Source organism: Sapajus apella, unplaced genomic scaffold (assembly GCF_009761245.1).
Source record: "Sapajus apella isolate SASKATOON/1434 unplaced genomic scaffold, GSC_monkey_1.0 scaffold3, whole genome shotgun sequence".
NCBI classification, from domain to species: Eukaryota; Metazoa; Chordata; class Mammalia; order Primates; family Cebidae; genus Sapajus; species Sapajus apella.
In genome coordinates, this window is record NW_022436943.1 from 7224626 (window position 1) to 7246063 (window position 21438).

A 21438-nucleotide genomic window follows, 5' to 3' on the forward strand; every position below is an offset into this window, starting at 1 on the left:
AAAAAAAAAAAAAAAAAAAAAAAAAAAAAAAAAAAAGAAAGAAAGTATAAACGACATTCTAAGAGCCCATACTTTTCTTCAGTTTTTTTTAAACTTCAATTTAGCTTCAGGGATACATGTGCAGGTTTGTTATATCGGTAAATTGAGTGTCTCTGGGGCTTGGGGTACGTATTATTTCCTTACCCATCTCATAAGCATAGTACCCAATAAGTAGTTTTTCGATCCATACCCTCCTTTTACCCTCCACACTCAAGTAGTCCTAGTATCTATTGTTCCCTTCTTTTTTTGTGATACGGAGTCTCACTCTGTCGCCCAGGCTGAAGTGCAGTGGTGTGATCTCAGCTAACTGCAATCTCTGCTTCCTAGGTTTAAGCGATTCTCCTGCCTCAGCCTCCTGAGTAGCTGGGATTATAGAAATGCGCCCCTCCCAACCTCAGGTGATCCACCTGCCTCAACCTCCCAAAGTGCTGGGATTACAGGCATGAGCCACCACGTCTGGCCTGGTTATATCTTAATTACGGCATTCTTGAATTATTCCATGCTGTAGTATTTTATTTCCGTGAGGCCATTACCAGTAATGTTTTAAAGTTTCCCTCTGTTGCATAATCTGCTTCTTCAAAGTTATGTTTTGTATAAAAGACTGTCCTCCTAAATCTGGTAACCCTTTGCCACTTACATACAAAAGTGGGTGGCTGTGTGCGGTGGCTCACACCTCTAATTCAGCACTTTGGGAGACCTCACCTGAGGTCAGGAGTTCAGGATCAGCCTGACCAACATGGCGAAAACTTATCTCTACTAAAATTACAAAAATTAACCACGTGTGGTGGTGCATGCCTGTAATCCTAGCTACTTAGGAGGCTGAGGCAGGAGAATTGCTTTAACCTGGGAGGTGGAGGTTGCATTGAGCTGAGATTGCACCATTACACTCCAGAGTGAACAACAAGAGCAAAACTCTGTCTAAAAAAAAAAAAAAAAAATGGCTGGGTACTGTGGCTTCACACCTGTAATCCCAGAACTTTGGAAGGCCTAGGCAGGTGGATCATGAGGTCAAACGATCAAGACCATCCTGGCCAACATGGTGAAACCCCATCTCTACTAAAAATACAAAAAATTAGTTAGGCGTGGTTGTGCACGCCTGCAGTCCCAGCTACTTGGGAGGCTGAGGCAGGAGAATCGCTTGAGCCCGTGAGTCAGAGGTTACAGTGAGTTGAGATTGCACCATTGCACTCCAGCCTGGAGCCAGGGCAACAGAGCAAGACTTCAACTAAAAAAAAAAGTGGGCACACTGACAAGCTAATTAGAAGCTCTACAAAGATAGGAAGGGCTTGCTGACTGGGCTACAAATGTGTAGAGTGATTTGCCTGGGTCATTTATTAGGGCAATCCCGCATTCTTCCTGTCTCCATTCCCTATCCCATTGTACTGATCAAATTTCTCAGAAAGATTCTTCTCCTTGGAGATTTTAAGCCTGGCTGTCATATTTAGAGGGTGTGAGTTTCATCATTCACATAATGACCTTCTTTTGCATATATTAAATAAAATCCCTGTTTACAAGTGCACTAGGAATAAACCTTCAATCTTCTGTTGGAGCGGGGGAGAGACAGGTTTATAGTGCTTTGTGAATTGACGTTCAACCACTTCTCTTGTTTTCACCCCCTTCACAAACAGAAGACATTAATGTCTTCTAAGCCTCGGATAACTTTTTTGGTGCATATAAGATTGGTTCTTAGCTCCTCCCACTGTTAATTTAGGATTCAGCTCTCTTGGATTCACAGAAGAAATGAATCACCCCTCCACCTGCTTCCTGCTTGCAAAGTTTTATGGCTGTTCCTCTTACCCTATTCTTTTAATTCCTGTTAGTTTTTGCCTTTTTAAAAGTTTCTTCTCTGTTATTTTATTAGAATTTCTAGGAGCGGAGATAAATACCTATGAAACTGTCACATTAAACTGGAAGCCAAAATAACCTGTTAACGTGTCTTCATGAACATACTCTTGCCACTCTGTAATGTGTTCTCCGTACCTCAGCTGGAGTACTCTTTTGAAATGCAAGTCCTAATGTCACCTGACTGTTAGTTTTCCAGTGGAAAGATCAAAGTCCTTAACATGAACCCTAATCCTCAGCATGGTCTGACTTCTTCCTGCGGCCCTGCATTGTCCTGTGCTCCTGTGCTCTGCACCTGCGCTGGCCTTCTTTTCTTGCCCTGGATGCTGCCAAGCCTTTGCACTTCTCTGCCTGGACCGCACCCTCCTCCTTCCTCCCCTTCCCAGCAATTTCCTTTTATCTTTTTTTTTTTTGAGATGGAGTTTTGCTCTTGTTACCCAGGCTGGAGTGCAATAGCGTGATCTCGGCTCACCGCAACCTCCGCCTCCTGGGTTCAAGCAATTCTCCTGCTTCAGCCTCCCAAGTAGCTGGGACTACAGGTATGCACCACCATGCCCAGCTAATTTTTTTGTATTTTTAGTAGAGATGGGGTTTCACCATGTTGACCAGGATGGTCTCGATCTCTTGACCTCGTGATCCACCTGTCTCAGCCTCCCAAATTGTTGGGATTATAGGCGTGAGCCACAGCACCCTCCTTTTATCTTTTTAACTCCTCCTTTCCAAGCAGCTCATTCATTACTTCTTCAGGGAACATTTCCCACCCTTCCTGACCAGGCCGGGCCCTCCTGTGAAATACCTTCACAGTGCCATGGACTTCTCGTCCATAGCACTTTTCCCTGTAATAAAGTCACAGTTTTTCATTAGTTTTACTTTTCTTTCTTGAATTGCAGGCTTTTTGAAAGCAAGAACTGTGTGTACGTATGTGGCTTTTTTTTGGTCACCACTGCCTCCTCAGCATAACACTATGCCTGGCACATTGTAAGCATTTATTTCTATCATTATTTTATTTTATTTTTGTATTTATTTTGAGAAAGGGTCCCACTCTGTCACCAGGCTGGAGTGCAGGGGCATGGACACAGCTCACTGTACCTTCGAACCCCTGGGCTCAAGCAATCCTCCCACCTCAGTCTCCTGGGTAGCTGGGACCACACACAGGCGCTAGCATGCCCAGCTAATTTTTGTATTGTTTGTAGAGACGAGGCTTTGGCACACTGCCCAGACCAGTCTCTAACTTCTGGGCTCAAGTTGAGGAAGGAGACCCAGGCATCTAGGATCACCTCCCCCTTGACTTCCACCCTGCATTTCAATAACAGAAAAGGCTGGCTGACTGGCGCCTCCTAAATCAACTTCCTGTAAATTGCAGGCTTGGTATTGGGGAAACTCTTTCCGGTAGACATTGTTTTTACTTAAACAAGATCAAAACCCCACCCCACTCCTCCATCACATATGAAAGACCCTTTCATGTGTGATTTATTTTTATTTTCATTTTTTATTTTTTTTTTCTTTTTCAAGACGGGTTTCACCATGTTGATCAGGCTGGTCTTGAACTCCCGACCTCAGGTGATCCGCCCGCCTTGGCCTCCAAAGTGCTTGGATTACAGGCGTGAGCCACCACGCCTGGCCTCATATGTGATTTCTAAAACTGTAAACCCAAGACCCTTTCATATGTGATTTCTAAAACTGTAAACCCAAGACCCTTTCACTTGTAATTTCTAAGGCTGTAAACCTAAGATCCTTTCACATGTAATATCTAGAGTGTAAGCCTACATAAAGGCAGAGCTTCTCTTTGTTAAGCGAGCTGGGTCATTTAAACAAATCTTAGCCCAGCTCCCGGCCATCATAGTAATAATAATAAACTTCTTCCTTCCCAGTTCAGTGTTCAAGAGGTCTGTTTCTTGCGGCCACTCCTGCTACAAAGTGATCCTCCTGCCTCAGCCTCCCAAAGTGCTGGGATTATAAATGTGAGGCACCACCCCCTGACAATTTTATTTTGTTTCATTATTTTTTTTCTTAGAGATTGGGTCTTAGCCTGTCACCCCAGATAGAATGCGGTGGTTCTAACTTCTGGGCTCAAGCAATCTTCCTGCATCAGCCTCCCAAGTAACTAAGACTACAGGTGTGTGTAAGGTCCGACCGAACCGTGGACGTGGATGGCATGTCGACTCTCATGAACCACACATTCATGAGATAAACAAAGTTGTGGAGTGCCCCACCTTAGGAAGGAATACTAAACAAATGATTTATAGCCTTGTTGCCTCAGGCCAATCCACCAGGTGGCCCATTACTCAAGATAAGCATTGCAACCAAAAATGCTGACCTGCATACCCTATCCGTCACATGCTTTGCTCAGCCCAACCTGCATACCCTATCCCTGATGACAATTTCCATGCTTTGCCTAATAAAAAGCCCAACTGACTCTTTTCTTTGGAGGGCCAGTCAGGAAATTCCCTCCCTCTTATGCCTTGGCATCCGCTATCTCCCTCATGCCTTGGCATAAGCTCCAATGAAGCCTTGTTGGGAAAACCTTTTTGGCCTCATGTCAATTTCTATTGCATTGAGAGCCCAAGAACCTATTGATGGTAACAACTGAGCTTATACTTTTTGGTTTTCTCCTTAAATTCTCCTTCTCGGCCAGGCATGGTGGCTCACGCCTGTAATTCCAGCACTTCGGGAGGCTGAGGTGGGTGGATCACCTGAGGTCAGGAGTTTGAAACCACTCTGACCAACAAGGTGAAACCTCATCTCTAAAAAGAAAAAATAAATTCTCTCTCTCTTTTAGTTTGTCTTTAAATCCTTAGGTTTTCCTCTTGCTTCTTCCTTCTGTTTTATGTCCCTGGGATTGGATGGGACCAGTGGGAAAAGAAGCCTAAGCAAAAGGACATCCTGTTTTACATGGGGTCTTGCCCCATTCACTAAATGGATTCTCTTGAGATTTGTGATTGAAAGCTCCAGCAGTAAACCAAGAGATTTTATCCAGTGTCCTTTCTACATGCCTCCTTTCTGAACCAATAACATTGCTAGAGAGTCAATCAAGATCCCATTTTCTACCCCAAAGACAAGACTCCTATTTAACTCAGGCAAAAAATATCCAAGATGGAATCTAAAGGTCCTGTTCAGTTCTATCTATCACAAATCATTTGTTGATTCTGTTAGGTCTCTTAAATCTAACTTTTGTCACACACAACTGACCAGACCAAACTCTGTTATTTGATCAGCAGTGTCAAACTGTGCTCCAATAATCACTAGGACGTTGCAGTTGCGTCTCTGAGGACCACTGCAGGGGACAAGTTGGCAAAGAGCATAAGGGATGTCAGAGAAACATGCTATGTGACTTTCTTGGTGCTTTACTATGTGTCTTTCTTAATGTTTGTGTGTGTGTGTATGTGTGTGCTAATTTTATCTACACAACAACCCTACTTTTGTCATCTTCATTTGATAGATGAAGAAATTGAGGCACAGAGAGATTCAGCAACTAAAGTGATATAGCTGGTAAGTAGCAAAATTAGGCTTAGAACTATGATATTCTTATTTCTGAGCCAGCCTTCTTGATATCTAAGTTGTACTGGAGTTTACTGTGTGCTGGGGATTGTGCTGAGTGTTAATGATTTCATTCATTTTTCATGACTGCCCTGTACAGTGGGTACTATTATCTTTACTCTTTCAATGAAGAAATATAAGGAATTCATTCACAGCCATGGAGTGGCAGAGCTATATTCACACTTGGGTCTGTCTGCTCTGAGAGCACACTCTCTTAATTCCATCACATACACATCTTCCTGTGTGTAATGACTAGTGGAATGTGTGTGCTTTCTCCTCTGCTAGAATGTGAGCTTTTTGAGGAAAGAGGACAATACCTTTTTTATCTTAGTCTTTCAAGAGACTTAGCAAGGCTCTTCTTCTTTTTCCGTTTTTATGGAACTATGGTACAGAGGACTTAGCAAGGCTCTTGACTCATAGTCTATGATGCTTGATAAATCCTAGTTAGATTTGTTACCTACACAATGGGTGGGTTTCTTAGCTTGGAAGGTGACAGTCCAATAACCACAACCAAAGAGGATTTAACAATGGGATTTCATTACTTGCAACAAGGAAGGACACTGGGAATAATTCCCAAAGCAGTGCTTCTCCAAGCAACAGTGAAAACAGTGCTTTTATTGAGCTGGTTAGCTTCATCACTGTATGTACAGGTGGAGTAAAGACAGTGAAGACACATTGCCTATCATGCTTCTACATACATTGCATGTAGAAAATAGTGAATAAGCTCTTCCCTGGGTGGGGATTTTAGCAGGGTAATAAGGGGAGTTTGCAAAATTTCATCTTCAACTCAGGCATCTCTGGATCCAAATCATTTTGGTCTTTGTTTTTCTGGGGCTGAGCTTCCTCCTAGCACTTTTTTGAAACAACAAGAATGCAGGGTGCAACAGTTATAAGTGGGTACATTTTCATAGTGCATATCCAAAACCCAGGACCTTGGGCTACAAATTGACTAGAAGTCAAGGTGTGGAGGCTCTCAGAGTAGAAATCAAGGAATGAGTTGAGAAGATAAAGGTTCCAGGAATTGAGGAGATCAAGGAACTCTGAGATCAAGTGATAAAAGGCTCTTTGTGTGGATGCTGAAGACCTAAGAAGGACAACTGAAAACTCTCTGAGACCAGAATTGTCCATGAAGGGTGGGTGGTGATATAGTATGGTAAAACACCTGGAAGGCTAATTATCCAAGCAGAGTCACAGAATGGCCACAGTTCAGTGTGGTCACCATGCTTAGGATCTAGCCTTGTTTTTCCACTTGAGAAACTTCATTTTATCTCGATTCCCCAAAATGATTAAGTTTTCATGCTGATACACCAAAGGGACAAGAAACTGTTCAACAACCAGAATATCATGTGATTATGCTCAAATTTCATTGATCAGAATTTTCTTGTTCTGATTATAATGATATGATCATCAGAAAAGCAAGGGGCAGACTAGAAAAGACATTTAGGACAGGTGCAGTGGCTCCTGCCTATAATCCCAGCACTTTGGGAGACGGAGGCAGGCGGATCACTTGAGGCCAGGAGTTTGAGACCAGCCTGGGCAACATGGTGAAAACTCATCTCTACTAAAAAAAAAAAAAAAAAAAAAAAAAAAAAATTAGCCAGGCATGGTGGCACACACACCTGTAATCCCAGCTACTTCTTAGGAGGCTGAGGCACGAGAATCTTTTGAACCCGGGAGGTGGACATTGCAGTGAGCCAGGATTGTACCATTGTACTCTAGCTTGGGTGACAGAGTGAGACTCTGTCTCAACAAAACCCCAAAAGGACAGACATTCAATATAGTGTCCTAGCTGGAGAAAGTCTGTGTGAATAGGAGGAGGAGGTCAGCCTAGAACAATGAAGGAGGCCATGGGAGGCTGGCAATGCCTGTCAGAGCTTGTTCAGAGGACAGAGTCTGATCTGAGCACACTTGGCCAGGTGAGTCCTATAGTAAGTATTCATTAAATGATGGCTGTTATTTTTGTTAAGATGAGTGAGAATGTCTCCAGGGACCCTTAACTGAGAGTCACCTTCTGAGATTAGGTAACTCATGTTTTATTTCTTAGAGTACTCCTTCTGTATACTTGTTTAAAGGGAGTCTGCCTCTGAGGACAGAATCCTCTCTCTGTGCGATACAGAGTAATGGCTTCTGCAGGCAGACCAGTAGGGCTCAATTTTGCCTGGTTTTATTTTGTACTGTGTCACCCTGTGCAAGCTATATAATCCTCTATGCCTCAGTTTCCCTTACCAGTAAAATAGGAACAATAATAGTACCTGCCTCCAAAAGTAGTTGTAAGAATAAACTGAGATAATGCATAACTCCTGGCACATAACAAACTCAATAAATGTTAACTTTGAGATGGAGTTTTGCTCTTGTTGCCCAGGCTGGAGAAGAGTGGCATGATCTTGGCTCACTGCAACCTCCGCCTCCTGGGTTCAAGCAATTCTCCTGCCTCAGCCTCCTGAGTAGCCAGGATTACAGGTGCCTGCCACCACGCCCAGCTAATTTTTGTAATTTTAGTACAGACGAGAGTTTTACCACGTTGGCCAGGCTGGCCTTGAACTCCTGATCTTGGGTGATTTGCTTGCCTTGGCCTCCCCAAGTGCTGGGATTATGGGTTTGAGTCACTGTACCTGGCCAGTGTTAATTTTTAAGGTCATGTTCCTGAGATTGCAAGACCAGGACCAAACTATGGATTATCAAGGTAAATGATATCTAATCAGTGAGCCTAACACCTCAGAATGACATCCTCTGCTTCGCTATAGATCACCTTGACATCTCAAGTAACAAATATTTATAATAGTCTCACTTATTTACCTATATCTGAGACATACATATTTAGTAAATGTTTCCCACAACCCTAAGAGGTAGGTACTAGTAGTATCCCCATTTTACAGATGAAGAAACTGAGGCACAGAGAGGATAATTTGTGTGAGTAAAGATGGCTCTCACTGTGGTAATCATCTTTTTATTTACTTATCAAACTACCTCTTCTTTCTTATAAACATATCATTAAAGAATGAGTATTTTACAGTGAAAAAGGGATTCACAACTTACTTTTTCTCTCATCTGTAACAATATGTTTTTTTTTTTTTAAAGACGGGGTTTCACCATGTTGGTCAGGCTGGTCTTGAACTCCCCACCTCAGGTGATCCACCCGCCTTGGCCTCCAAAGTGCTTGGATTACAGGCGTGAGCCACAATGCCTGGCCAACAATATGTTTTAAATGTACTTTCTGCTTAATGAGCTTTGAATCCATCCACAAATGCACCATGTAGGTATACAACGTGGTGGGCAACTTTGCTATTTGTAAATGATAAAACCAAACAAGAGGTCGTTCACCAGCTTTTATGTAGCAGGGATCACAGAATATGCCTGCAATATTGCTTTTCCATTACTGAAATTTCAGTATTGGCTCATCTGTTCTCTTGTTACAAAATCCAGATGATAGGAACAAATTTATAAAGACATTTCATAAGGTTATTAATATCTATAAAATTGACTAAGCATGCATTTATTAAGCCCCAGGTGTTGGGATTGTACTTGGTGAACATCTATGGCAGTAAAATTGCCATTTCTGTGGTCATCAAGGGTTTACAGAACCTTTTTTATTTATTTTATTTATTTTTATTTCTTAAAGATGGGGTTTCACCATGATGGCCAGATTGGTCTTGTACTCCTGACCTCAGGTGATCCACCCACCTCGGCCTCCCAAAGTGCTAGGATTACAGGCGTGAGCCACCGCGCCTGGCTTATTTTTATTTTTTGAGACGGAGTCTCATTCTTTCGACCAGGTTGGAGTGCAGTAGTGCGATCTGGGCTCACTGCAGCCTTCATCTCTGAGGTTCAAGCGATTCTCTTGCCTTAGCCTCCCGAGTAGCTGGGATTACAGGCGGCCGCCACCATGCCTGGCTAATTTTTTGGGTATTTTTAGTAGAGACAGGGGTTTTGCTATGTTGGCCAGGCTGGTCTCGAACTACTGACCTCAAGTGATCCTCCCGCCTCGGCCTCCCAAAGTGCTGGGATTACAGACGCGAGCCACCGCGTCTGGCCACAGGAGCTTTTTTAGAAGATGCTTTACGCCACATAGTAATGCAGCACTGAAAAGACAAACCGTCTTTTCTCTGCTTTTGCATCTCTTTTCTTAACTTCTGGAAATCCTAAAGGTTTGTCCACTGCACTTCCACAGTTGTCTACAGAAGATTCTCGGTACACCTACCAGCTGAGCCCTGACTGTGTCTCCGAATTTCTCACGTTCAAAGTCGAGGTCTCTGGGCTGGGCAGAATTTGGGCAAGCGCAGGAGCTCAGCCAACCCGCGGCTCCACCTCCCCTCCTCTCGCAAGGGAAGCGAGTGAGCGGCAGCGCGCCTGCGCAAGCCTGTTGGTAAGTTACGCTGGGAGAGCGCATGGGCAGACAAACTGTACGTCCGTTTGTCCGGAGCTGAGGGGCCGTGGGCGCCATCTTCTTCTAGGCTCACTGAGGGCTCTACCTGTTCTGGGGAGGCTGCTGCGACGAGGAGTTCCCTTAGCCTCCGGCCTTGTGTGTCCGACTCGGCATCAGTGGTGTGTGTTTGCCAAGTGCGAAGCAGTTCCCCTCTGGGCGCCGGGGGTGGGGCGGGCTGGGCGACCAAGCCGGAAGAACGGGGAAAGGCGGGGCCGGCGGCCACCCGGGGATCTAGCGTAGCTCCTGCAGTTAGGGCACCCTCTTTTCTTGCTAAAACACCGACTCTCCCTTTCCCGTCAGCTTCCATGTGGTGGTGTATGTGCGCTTCCCAGGGATCTTGAGAGTGAAGATCTCGAAGGATTTCATAGGTATTTTTTTTTTCTTTGCTATGTCATCGTAGTCAGTGGTGGCAGAAAAGCGCTGCAGGCCCGGCTCATTAGGCTTGAGAAGGGCAAGTGTTTTCAGTTAGATTTGGGTGCAGTTCACCTTCTGGCGAGTTAGGGTGGAATGTTTGCCCTTGAGACGGCATAACGGAAAGGCACAGAGGTTGGGCGGTCCAGGTTAATTTGAAGGCTGATTTTGGCTGAAAGTCTGGCGACAACATCGGATCCCACGTAGCAACTTTGGCCTGGCGCGAAAGAAGGAAGCTCTGACCCGTGGGAATTGTGGACAAAGGCTTTTGGCTGTAGAATCAATGCCTTCGGAAGATTCCCGTTTGAGGATGATGGATGTTGGGAGAAGTCCTGTGCCCTGTGGATTCGTCTTCATTTACAGTTCTTCTTAGGGACTGTGGCTCTAATTGGTCATACCTTTGGTTTTAATTTTAAACATCTTCATTATAAAAGGTGGATCATCAAGAATAATTATGGGTTGGTGTAGATTATTTTCTGCCGGGGAAACTCACGTTTAGAATTTGAATGTGCTACATCATGACTTTGGGCTTTACGAAGTAGTCACAGAGTTAAAAAAAATTATTTCCCTTACCATATCTGGAAAATGAATTTTTCTTCGTTAGTTAAAAATCAAATGGATCTGAGATATTACCTATTCAAATTCAGCCTCCCTCCCCTATTTCCCTCTCCGTATCTCCTTAAATCTTGATTAGAAGATGCACATTACATATTGTTTAGTTATGATGGTGATTAAGTGGGATGAATCGTTTGATAAAAAAGCAAAGTTATTTAAAATGCGCTTTTAATTTCACTGATTTACTCAAATGACCTTTTAGGGATCCACTTTCTTCTTTTTGTAGAAATTTTAACAGATTAATGTCTTCAAATACATAAGGCACAAAAATACTTTTTGCATTCATAACTAGGAAAATTTTAATTGCAGAGTACTTTAGGGTAATTTTTGTGTTGTGCTTTTGTGTAATTTAGTGTGTTAAGAGTAGAATTTCTGGAGAATTTGCTTAAGGAAATGGCATATTGGAAACAAGTGACCATTTTGAGAGCTGGTCTGTCAGTTGGTCTCCAAGGTGTGTTATTGCAGAGGCGTAAATGGTACATTACCCTACTGTCTTAAGGGCAGAGAAGTTTAAGCATTAGTTGTATTTTAACTGTGGCAAATGAGAATAAAGTTTTTAAAGAGTCTGCGTGAATTGGAATTCATGAGTTTTGTGCTCATGAAACTGTGGTTAAAAAGATAGTTTTTAGGTAGGATAAATCACTAGAGATTTTTTTGAATTTGAGATATAATTATTCCTTGAAACGTCTCTAATTTCTCTTGTAGATGAATTTATGTTCCCAGGGTAAATCCCTTTAAAAATTTTAAGAAAGCTTAGGAGAGACAAAAATACGTATATCTTACGGTGCTTTCTGAAATATGTTAAAAGTAAAAGAGTAGTTAAGCCAGTTTGCATAGGAGGGAGTCTTGGGACTTTAATGTGGTTAAATATTCCAGAAACCATTTATAGTTTTTGTTGAAGTCTTGGTCTGGATATTGGGTTGTTGAAGAAATTAGGCTTTTTAATTTTTTGTTACTGTGCAAATACTTTAATAGCAAACTTCATTAACATTTTTCACATGTAGAATGTGTGAAGTAATTTGATGTCTTTGCTAGTTTAGCTTCTGGTTAATCTATGGACCCTTTTTAAAGGAAAACAGACCTCAGTGCATATGTCTTCAGACCCCCACTTTGGTGAACAGTGATACTTAAGTGTAAGTACTGGATTAAAGCCACATTTATTGTACATTAAAAACATGTAAATTATGCCAGGTGCAGTGGCTCATAGCTGTAAGTCATTAGCACTGTGAGAGGCTGAGGCAGGCTGATTGCTTGAGCCCAGGAGTTCCCTATCAGCCTGGGCAACATGGTGAAACCCTGGCTCTACAAAAAATAACAGAAATTAGCTGGGTGTGGTGGTGTGCACCCGTAGTCCCAGCTACTTGGGAGGCTGAGGTTGGAGGATTGCCTGAGCCTGGATAAGTTGAGGCTGCAGTGAGCCAAGATCGTGCCACTGCACTCCAGCCTGAGTGGCAGAGTGAGACCCTGTCTCCTCCCTCCCCAAAAGTGTAAATTATAATGATTAGTTTGGCAAGTCTTCATGAAATAGGTTGGGTATTCCTGAAAGTATTAAATGCAAATTTCTTAAAAAAAAAATACATTGAAATTTTTCAGTGACCTGGTAATCCTGAGTATTCCAAATTCATTTTTACTTTTACTTTTCTATATTGTCATTTGGGTTTCCTTAGTAGAATGCGGAATAGTTGTTTGAAATGGAAATCTGCTATTGCCATTATTAATATTAGCATTATTATTAGCATTTTCTGTTTGGCTTGAGATGAATGTTAACAGTTACTATTTTTGCAGTAAGGAGTGGTACTGAGATTTTTGACTTTAGGGATATTGTAGTGTTTGCCTTTATACTACTGGCATCGTGAAATTTGGTTCTATGCGTGGAAGTGTGAGTTGTTTATATAGGCCTTTAAATTGCATCCAAACAGTAGCCATAGGTTTGGATTTATTCTTTTAAAAATTGATTTTTGGATTTCAGGCTTTGCTGTTTTATTCATTTATTGTGTAATTTTGAATTGTTGCTTTAATTTGATTTGGTCGTATGTTTTGAAAGGGAGGAGAACAGCACAAGTGTTGGATATAAATATGAACTAGATTTTTGGATTTTCATGTGGCAAAATGATTGAAGTTCTTTTTTCTTTTTTAAACTTTTCGTACTCTTGAGATTTTCCTTGTAGAACAGTTTTTTAAAGTAGATGTAAAACTTGTCTACAGCAAAATGTATAGACCCTAATGATACAATGCAGTAAACCTTGGTAAATTTATACAACCTTGTAACTACTACTGCATTCAAAATATATAACATTTCTTTCACTCCTTTCTTCATGCTACTTCTAATCAAGGAGCAGTTGTTCAATTTTCGGCAAGTTTTAAATTTTTAAATAATTTTTATATGTCTATTTGGATATTGTATCTCCTTTTTGCAGAAGGATGATTAATTTTCCCTTGGAACAAAAGACCATTTTCTAACACCTGTAATTTTGGTTCCTTATATTGCTTCACTTTTGATAGGTAATTCTGAAATGGATATCCTAATCTGGCGTTGTTTAAGATAAATTACAGGGTTCAAGGATTAATTATATTTCATTTTCTTTCCACAGTTAAGTTGCTTTTACAGAATTAACAGGTCTACAAGAAATTTAAAAAAGGTAAGATATCCAGAGTTTAAGGCTTTTTACAGAGGCTTGACAAAAAGACATGTGAAGTAGAATAGTATATCTAGGTACCTATGGCTTCTGTTTTTTTTTTTTTTTTTCTAAAGACAGGGTGTTACTCTGTCACCCAGGCTGGAATGCAGTGGTGGCACAGTTGCAGCCCATTGTATCCCCAAATTTCAAATTCCTGGGCTCAAGCAGTCTTCCTGCCTCAGCCTCCTGAGTAGCTGGGACAGACTACAAGTGCATGCCACCACGCCTAGCTAATTTGTTCTTTTTAGAGACAAGCTCTCGCTCTCTTGCCAAGGCTGGTCTTGAACTCTTGGCCTCAAGCGATCCTCTTGTCTTGGTCTTCCAAAGCCTGGGATTACAGGCATGAGCCATCATGCTTGCCCTGGCTTTTGTTCTCTCTCTGTGTTTGGCCAGTGGTAGGCAATTTATTATGAGCAAAAATTATGTACTAACCATAGACGACTTTTCTAAATATGCAAAATTCATTGCAGTTGATAAAATGCTTTAATCTACAAAGCTCTCTCATGTTTCGGTAGAAGATAAGATTCTAAATGAGTCTGAAAGTAGTTTGGTCTTGTGAAGCAGCATTTGGCACATTTACAAAGGAAGATTTTTATATTTTTGAAGTTCCTGTTGTATAGAATAGGTGATACGAAATGTTTCTTCAAGGTAGTTGGTTTATTTGTATTTTTAGATGGGAGAAAGTTTATTCCTTGTTTTCTTTAATAATTAGATATGACCAGTATTTTTGTGAACTTGTATCTTGTTTTTATTTATAAATGTTGAAGGAAGCAGGAACCAGGTAATTATTAAGCTTAGTTTGGGCTAAGGTACTTCAAAAATAAGACTTGCTATTATGTGTACCTTTTTGTCTGCAGGTCATTATTGCTGTGGTTTGAGCTCAGCATGGCTGTAGTCATCCGTTTACTGGGGCTTCCTTTTATTGCGGGGCCTGTGGATATTCGTCACTTCTTCACGGGATTGACTATTCCTGATGGAGGAGTGCATATAATTGGAGGGGAAATTGGGGAGGCTTTTATTATTTTTGCAACAGATGAAGATGCAAGACGTGCCGTAAGTCGTTCAGGAGGGTTTATCAAGGATTCATCTGTAGAGCTCTTTCTTAGTAGCAAGGCAGAAATGCAGAAGACTATAGACATGAAAAGAACTGATCGTGTAGGAAGAGGGCGCCCACGATCTGGGGCATCAGGGGTTGGCAGCCTGTCTAATTTTATTGAGTCTGTTAAGGAAGAAGCAAGTAATTCTGGATATGGCTCTTCAATTAATCAAGATGCTGGGTTTCATACTAATGGTACAGGACATGGTAATTTAAGGCCAAGAAAGACAAGGCCATTGAAGGCCGAGAATCCTTACTTGTTTCTACGAGGTTTGCCTTACCTAGTAAATGAAGATGATGTACGTGTCTTTTTCTCTGGTTTGTGTGTGGATGGAGTAATTTTCTTAAAACATCATGATGGCCGAAATAATGGTGATGCCATAGTAAAATTTGCTTCATGTGTTGATGCTTCAGGAGGTCTTAAATGTCATAGAAGTTTTATGGGTTCAAGATTCATAGAAGTAATGCAAGGATCAGAACAACAGTGGATTGAGTTTGGTGGTAATGCAGTTAAGGAGGGTGACATTCTTAGGAGATCTGAAGACCATTCTCCACCAAGAGGAATTAATGATAGACATTTTCGAAAACGGTCTCATTCAAAATCTCCCAGAAGGACACGTTCTCGTTCCCCTCTTGGATTTTATGTTCACTTAAAAAATCTGTCCCTCAGTATTGACGAAAGAGATTTAAGAAATTTCTTTAGAGGTACTGATCTGACTGATGAACAGATTAGATTTTTATATAAAGATGAAAATAGAACAAGATATGCCTTTGTGAGGTTCAAGACTCTGAAAGACTACAATACTGCTCTGAGTTTACATAAGACTGTTTTACAGTATCGTCCAGTTCATATTGATCCAATTTCTAGAAAACAAATGCTGAAGTTCATTGCACGTTATGAAAAGAAGAGATCAGGGTCACTAGAGAGAGATAGGCCTGGACATGTTTCACAGAAATACTCTCAAGAAGGTAACTCTGGCCAGAAGCTGTGCATCTATATAAGAAATTTTCCATTTGATGTTACAAAAGTTGAAGTGCAGAAGTTCTTTGCAGACTTTCTTCTTGCTGAGGATGACATTTACTTGCTTTATGATGACAAAGGTGTTGGTCTGGGAGAAGCATTAGTGAAATTTAAATCAGAAGAACAGGCCATGAAAGCTGAGCGTTTAAACCGACGAAGATTCTTAGGGACAGAGGTATTATTAAGACTTATATCCGAGGCACAAATGCAGGAGTTTGGTGTAAATTTTTCCTTGATGTCCAGTGAGAAGATGCAAGCTCGCTCACAGTCACGTGAGCGAGGTGATCATTCCCATTTATTTGACTCAAAAGACCCACCAATATACTCAGTTGGTCCTTTTGAAAGCTTTAGACATCAGCTAGAGGACCTGAGGCAACTGGATAACTTCAAGCATGCCCAGAGGGATTTCCGGCAGCCTGACAGGCACCCTCCAGAAGACTTCCGACACTCCTCAGAGGATTTCAGGTTTCCCCCGGAGGACTTCAGGCGTTCCCCAGAGGACTTCAGGCGACCTCGGGAAGAGGACTTCAGGCGGCCTTCTGAGGAGGACTTCAGGCGCCCTTGGGAGGAAGATTTCAGGCGCCCTCCGGAGGATGACTTCAGGCACCCTAGGGAGGAAGACTGGAGGAGGCCCCTTGAGGAGGATTGGAGGCGGCCACTGGAGGAGGATTTCAGGCGGTCTCCCACGGAGGACTTCAGGCAGCTTCCTGAGGAGGACTTCAGGCAACCTCCTGAAGAGGACTTCAGGCGGCTCCCAGAGGAAGATTTCAGGCGGCCGCCCGAGGAGGACTGGAGACGGCCCCCAGAGGAGGACTTTAGGCGGCCTCTTCAGGGAGAATGGAGGCGGCCACCCGAGGATGACTTCAGGCGGCCCCCAGAGGAGGATTTCAGGCACTCCCCTGAGGAGGACTTCAGGCAGTCACCGCAGGAGCATTTCCGGAGGCCACCTCAGGAGCATTTCCGGAGGCCACCCCCGGAGCATTTCCGGCGGCCACCCCCGGAGCATTTCCGGCGGCCACCCCCGGAGCATTTCAGGCGGCCACCCCCGGAGCATTTCAGGCGACCACCCCCGGAGCATTTCAGGCGGCCACCCCCGGAGCACTTCCGGAGACCGCCCCAGGAGCATTTCAGGCGTCCACCTCAGGAGCATTTCAGGCGCTCTCGAGAGGAAGATTTCAGGCACCCGCCAGATGAAGACTTCAGGAGCCCTCCCGATGAAGACTTTAGGCACCCACCTGATGAGGACTTCAGGAGCCCCCAGGAGGAAGATTTTAGATGCCCTTCTGATGAGGACTTCAGGCAGCTCCCAGAGGAAGACCTTAGGGAAGCTCTGGAGGAGGACCCTAGACTTCCTGACAATTTTAGACCTCCTGGTGAGGATTTTAGGAGCCCTCCTGATGATTTCAGAAGTCACCGCCCTTTTGTGAATTTTGGTCGCCCAGAAGGTGGCAAGTTTGATTTTGGAAAGCATAATATGGGAAGTTTTGCTGAGGGGAGATTTATTACTGATCCAAAGATAAATTGTGGTTCAGGTAGAGTAACTCCTATTAAGATAATGAATCTTCCATTTAAAGCTAATGTTAATGAAATTTTAGACTTTTTCCATGGTTACAGAATCATACCTGATTCAGTTTCAATACAGTATAATGAGCAAGGCTTACCTACAGGGGAAGCCATTGTTGCTATGATAAACTATAATGAAGCTATGGCTGCTATTAAAGATCTAAATGATAGGCCCGTTGGGCCCCGAAAAGTTAAGTTAACTTTGCTGTAGAGAGCATTTCTAAATTCAGTTATCTTCCTTGCAGTATTGATAGAGTAAAATACATTTGTTTTTAAAAGGTGTTGTTTTTTTTTTAAATCTAATGAAATGTTTTAATTTTGACCTGTGAATAGAACAAATGTAAATAGTAGAATGTGAATCTGGTTTTCTTTTGCTTGCAAATTGCCATTCATTTTTTTTCTAATTTAAAATTATACATGCTGTTTTTTTTTTCTTTGATGGTGAGAAAGAATTCCCTGAGTTCATTCATTTTTGTTGATGTCATGGGTAAGCTTTAAGACTCATTGAAATAGATTTGTATTTGGGGAAGATACATTTCACTTTTTTTTTTCATTCTGTAGTCTACATTTTTTACTCAAACTATGTAAGGAAATAGTGACTGATTGTTCAGGTTTGGCGTTTTCATTGCTACCTGCCTGCAGAATTAATGCCCTCTTCCTTGTCTGAGATATTACTGTGTTAAGTGTCCTGTTAATTATAAATAGTTCAAAATGGACAGTCAACTTGAAATTTACTTACGTAAAAAGCTTAGGTGATTCTTAGGGTTTCCATGTTCAAAACTTTACAAAGTTTTATAAAAATAAAATTGCAACTTAATAGAGCAACTAATTAACTTGTATTTGTATAAAAAGAAAAAAAATTGCAGCTTGATATTGTGAAGTTTTTCAATAGCTTTATTAAACCATATTTATGATGGGAGGGACCAGACATTCTATAATAATAATGTATAGTGCTGTGTGTAATTCCATGGTTTCTTCGACATCTTAACAAAATAGGAATAATACAACACACTCAAAAGACAGTAAAATAAGAATCTAATTGTAGGTGCAAGGGGACTCAGGCTTATGCTGGGAAGAATCTGACAAATGGTATAGTTTGTTTTTCTAGAAAGAATCTACTGATGAGTCACATAACTTGCATGTAATACTAGGTTCTCATTTTTTAGCTTCAAAACTTTGTATCCATGCAGAGACTCCGTAACTAAGACTTGTGTGGTTGAATTTTGACTTCTTTGATATTCAGCATTTAGTGCATACATTTCTCAGATAGGGAATTTGATTTTCTATACCCATAATGATATTTATGGCTAACATTAGGCACTTACTATGTGCTAGGCACTGTAAGCACTTTATATGCATAATCTCAGTATTCCCTATGAGTACAGGGTTATTTACCTCTATTTCACAAATGAGATAATGAAGTGGGAGATTAAGCAACTTGCTTGAAGTCACAGGTATTAAATCATGAGGCCAATTTCAACCCAGACAACTGACTCCAGCTCATGCTTACTTTTGCTGCCTAACTTTTTAAAATGGTATTTTAAATTAGGAAGACCATGCTAAAGATACTTGCAAAGATAAGTGATATTTTCGTATTTCAATTATTGGTTTAAAATTAGCATTCAAAAAGGTAAAACCAGCATGCTCAAACATTGTTAATTTAAAAAAAAAAAAGTGACTTTAAAAGTTTCTTTATATTCAGGGTTTCTCTTGGGATACTCACATTGTATATTACTGGCTTCTGTTTCAGAATTGTTCATTTTATTTAACATGATTGACTTTGGTTGGCCTTTTATAATTTACGTAAAACATAATTTTCCTCAGTTCTGTAATCCAGATTTAACACGTTGAATAAATAAGAATATGGTTGAATTTACATATGGTAATTTAAGGATATTGCATAGGTAGAACACTTTGTCAGTAATTAATCAGTACCTATATGTATTTTTGGTGTTACTTTTCAGTGATTTAAGGAAATTAAGAAAAATCTGATTAAATTTCTGTCTTTGTTTTAAATAGTGAATAAACAAAATCTGCTCACTATAGAGTGAATAAACAGGTAAATTTGATACGAAAAAGCACCTCAGTATGATTCTTTATAAGCTTGTAAGTAGCTAGGGTAATGTTAAATTGATTGTTTGGAATATCAAAACCAAGCACAATGAAGAAAGAAATGATATTTTTAATTGAGCAAAGATTGTATAGATGGTTCATTTGGTCAGCCATCTTGAATAATATATGGAAAGTTAAAAAATACTTCTCAAATACAAAGGAATAAAGCTAAGAAGCTTTACGTGAGAGATAACTTACTGTGGAATTGCTTTTCAAACTGGGCTGGGGTGGCAGATGAGAGCCTGGCTATAGTAAACATAAGCTTTGTAGTTTTATTATTTTAAGAGCCAGAGTCTTGTTCTGTTGGCCAGGCTGGAGTGCAGGGGTCTGATAATGGTTCATTGCAGCTTCCAACTCCTGGGCTCACGCTGTCTTTCTGCTTCAGCTTCCTGAAAGCTGGGAATACAGGTGTGTGCCACCTTGTCTGGCTAAGTTTTAAATTTTTTTGGAGAACAGGGGGGTCTCACTGTGTTGCCCAGGCTGTTCTGGAATTTCTGGCCTCAAGCAGTCCTCCCTCCTTGGTCTCCCAGAATGTTTTGGGTTTACAGGTGTGAGCCATTGTACCCAGCCTTATATTTTGATTTTTAAATTAATTGATGTGAATATTTCCGTTTACTCCTTAATATGGCAGGATTTAGTATTTTTAAATTTCATTATAAAAAGTTTATTACAGAAAGTGGTATATTCTAGTTGGGAGCCATCTTTGCACATCTCTCCCCAACTCTGCCTTTAGTGATATGCCAATAACAAATTGACCACGGCAGGAGTATTTACACCATAGAAATTGATAAATGCAGCAAATAAAGGTATTCCCCTCCCGTTGTCCCCTCAGAGAGCCAGCTTCCCAGCACCTCATCAATTTCAAACATAAAAATAAATTTCCACGTACATATCACTCAGCTTCAGTAATTATCATCTCATAGCCAGTTTCTCCTCTCCTATCCTGAAGGTATACCAGGTATACTGGAGGCATGTTCTGTAGTCTGATATCCAGTGGCATTTGTCTTAAAGCCATACATTTTTGTCTAGAAGTTATCTAAAAAAATGTAGATCATGTCTAGAAAGTCAATCCCACAACCAAGATAGGTAAAAATTATATTAGGAGTGCTTTTCTATCAATTTACTGAGAACACTGTTGAGAGCTGTGGTTCTTGAGTCATGTAATCGCCTGTTAAGTAGTGACCTTGCTGCCAGTTTTTGCAATAAATATATTGCAATATATTGCAAATATATTTGCAATAAATATATTATTGAGCTGTATTAGATACTATATGATGTATAATTATGAATTAACTATTATTTAATTTTGAGAATCCTAGTAAATGTACTACAGGTAAGTATTCCTAGTCTGGAAATCTGAAATTTCAAATGGTCCAAAAATTGCAAACTTTTTCTGTGTCAACATGATGCTCAAAAAATGCTCATTGCAACATTTTGAGATTTCAGATTTTGGGGTTAGGAATGTTGAACTGGTGTAATGTAAATACTCCAAAACCAGAAGAAATCCAGAGTCTTAAATATTTCTGGTCCCAAGCACTTCAGATAAAGGATACTCAATTTGTATTCCTAGTTTGGAGATAATAGATAGGGAGACTTACAGGCTGGGTTGGTTTGATTGGTTGCCTATTGTGGCAGTGGGAAGCAAGGAATGGTTTTTTACATTTTTAAGTGTATTTAAGTCTTAAATGGTTACATAAGTACCCTTATAATAGTCTTGAATTTGCCTCCACCCACAAAGTAAAAATATTTACTATCTGGCCCTTTAAAAATTAGACCAGACCTAGGTTGGCAGATAGTAAAATATTTAATGGTCTAATTAATGAAAATTTTACATTAATGAAAGTATTTTCATGGATAGTATTCCTTTGTTCTTAGAGTATTTCTTTGAGGTAGGCAGAATGTATGTTTTATTCCAGAATTATTGTTTTATGCAGTTTTAACTTTACCAGTAAGGCAAATAATGCTCAAGAGAAGTTGCTCTTCACATTTAGTAAGCCGCAAGATACAGTAACTGTTGTTTTCCCCCAGATTACAACACCAAATTTAAATACTGAGTGAGAAAGTAGTAAATATCCAATGATATCTTTTTCTTAAGAATATC

The 21438-nt window shown here is 40.9% G+C and overlaps 2 protein-coding genes across 4 annotated transcripts; one reads left to right on the top strand and one right to left on the bottom strand.

Annotated features, from left to right (window-relative positions):
* Positions 1 to 9493: 9493 nt before the first annotated feature.
* LOC116530853 lies at positions 9494 to 10344 on the bottom strand. Its single transcript, XM_032249307.1, has one exon. It carries the CDS (start codon positions 10146 to 10148, stop codon positions 9654 to 9656), a length of 495 nt encoding a protein of 164 aa, XP_032105198.1. The 5' UTR covers positions 10149 to 10344; the 3' UTR covers positions 9494 to 9653.
* On the top strand, positions 9827 to 20842 carry RBM12B (RNA binding motif protein 12B). Of its 3 annotated transcripts, XM_032249207.1 has the most exons (4): positions 9832 to 9960; positions 10142 to 10209; positions 13459 to 13506; positions 14403 to 20842. In XM_032249207.1, exon 4 carries the CDS (start codon positions 14431 to 14433, stop codon positions 17434 to 17436), a length of 3006 nt encoding a protein of 1001 aa, XP_032105098.1. In that variant the 5' UTR covers positions 9832 to 9960; positions 10142 to 10209; positions 13459 to 13506; positions 14403 to 14430; the 3' UTR covers positions 17437 to 20842. The 3 variants fall into 3 exon arrangements, with proteins under 3 accessions (XP_032105102.1, XP_032105098.1, XP_032105109.1); XM_032249211.1 differs by lacking the exon at positions 10142 to 10209 and having other exon boundaries at positions 9827 to 9960; XM_032249218.1 differs by lacking the exon at positions 10142 to 10209 and having other exon boundaries at positions 9843 to 9975.
* Positions 20843 to 21438: the final 596 nt, after the last annotated feature.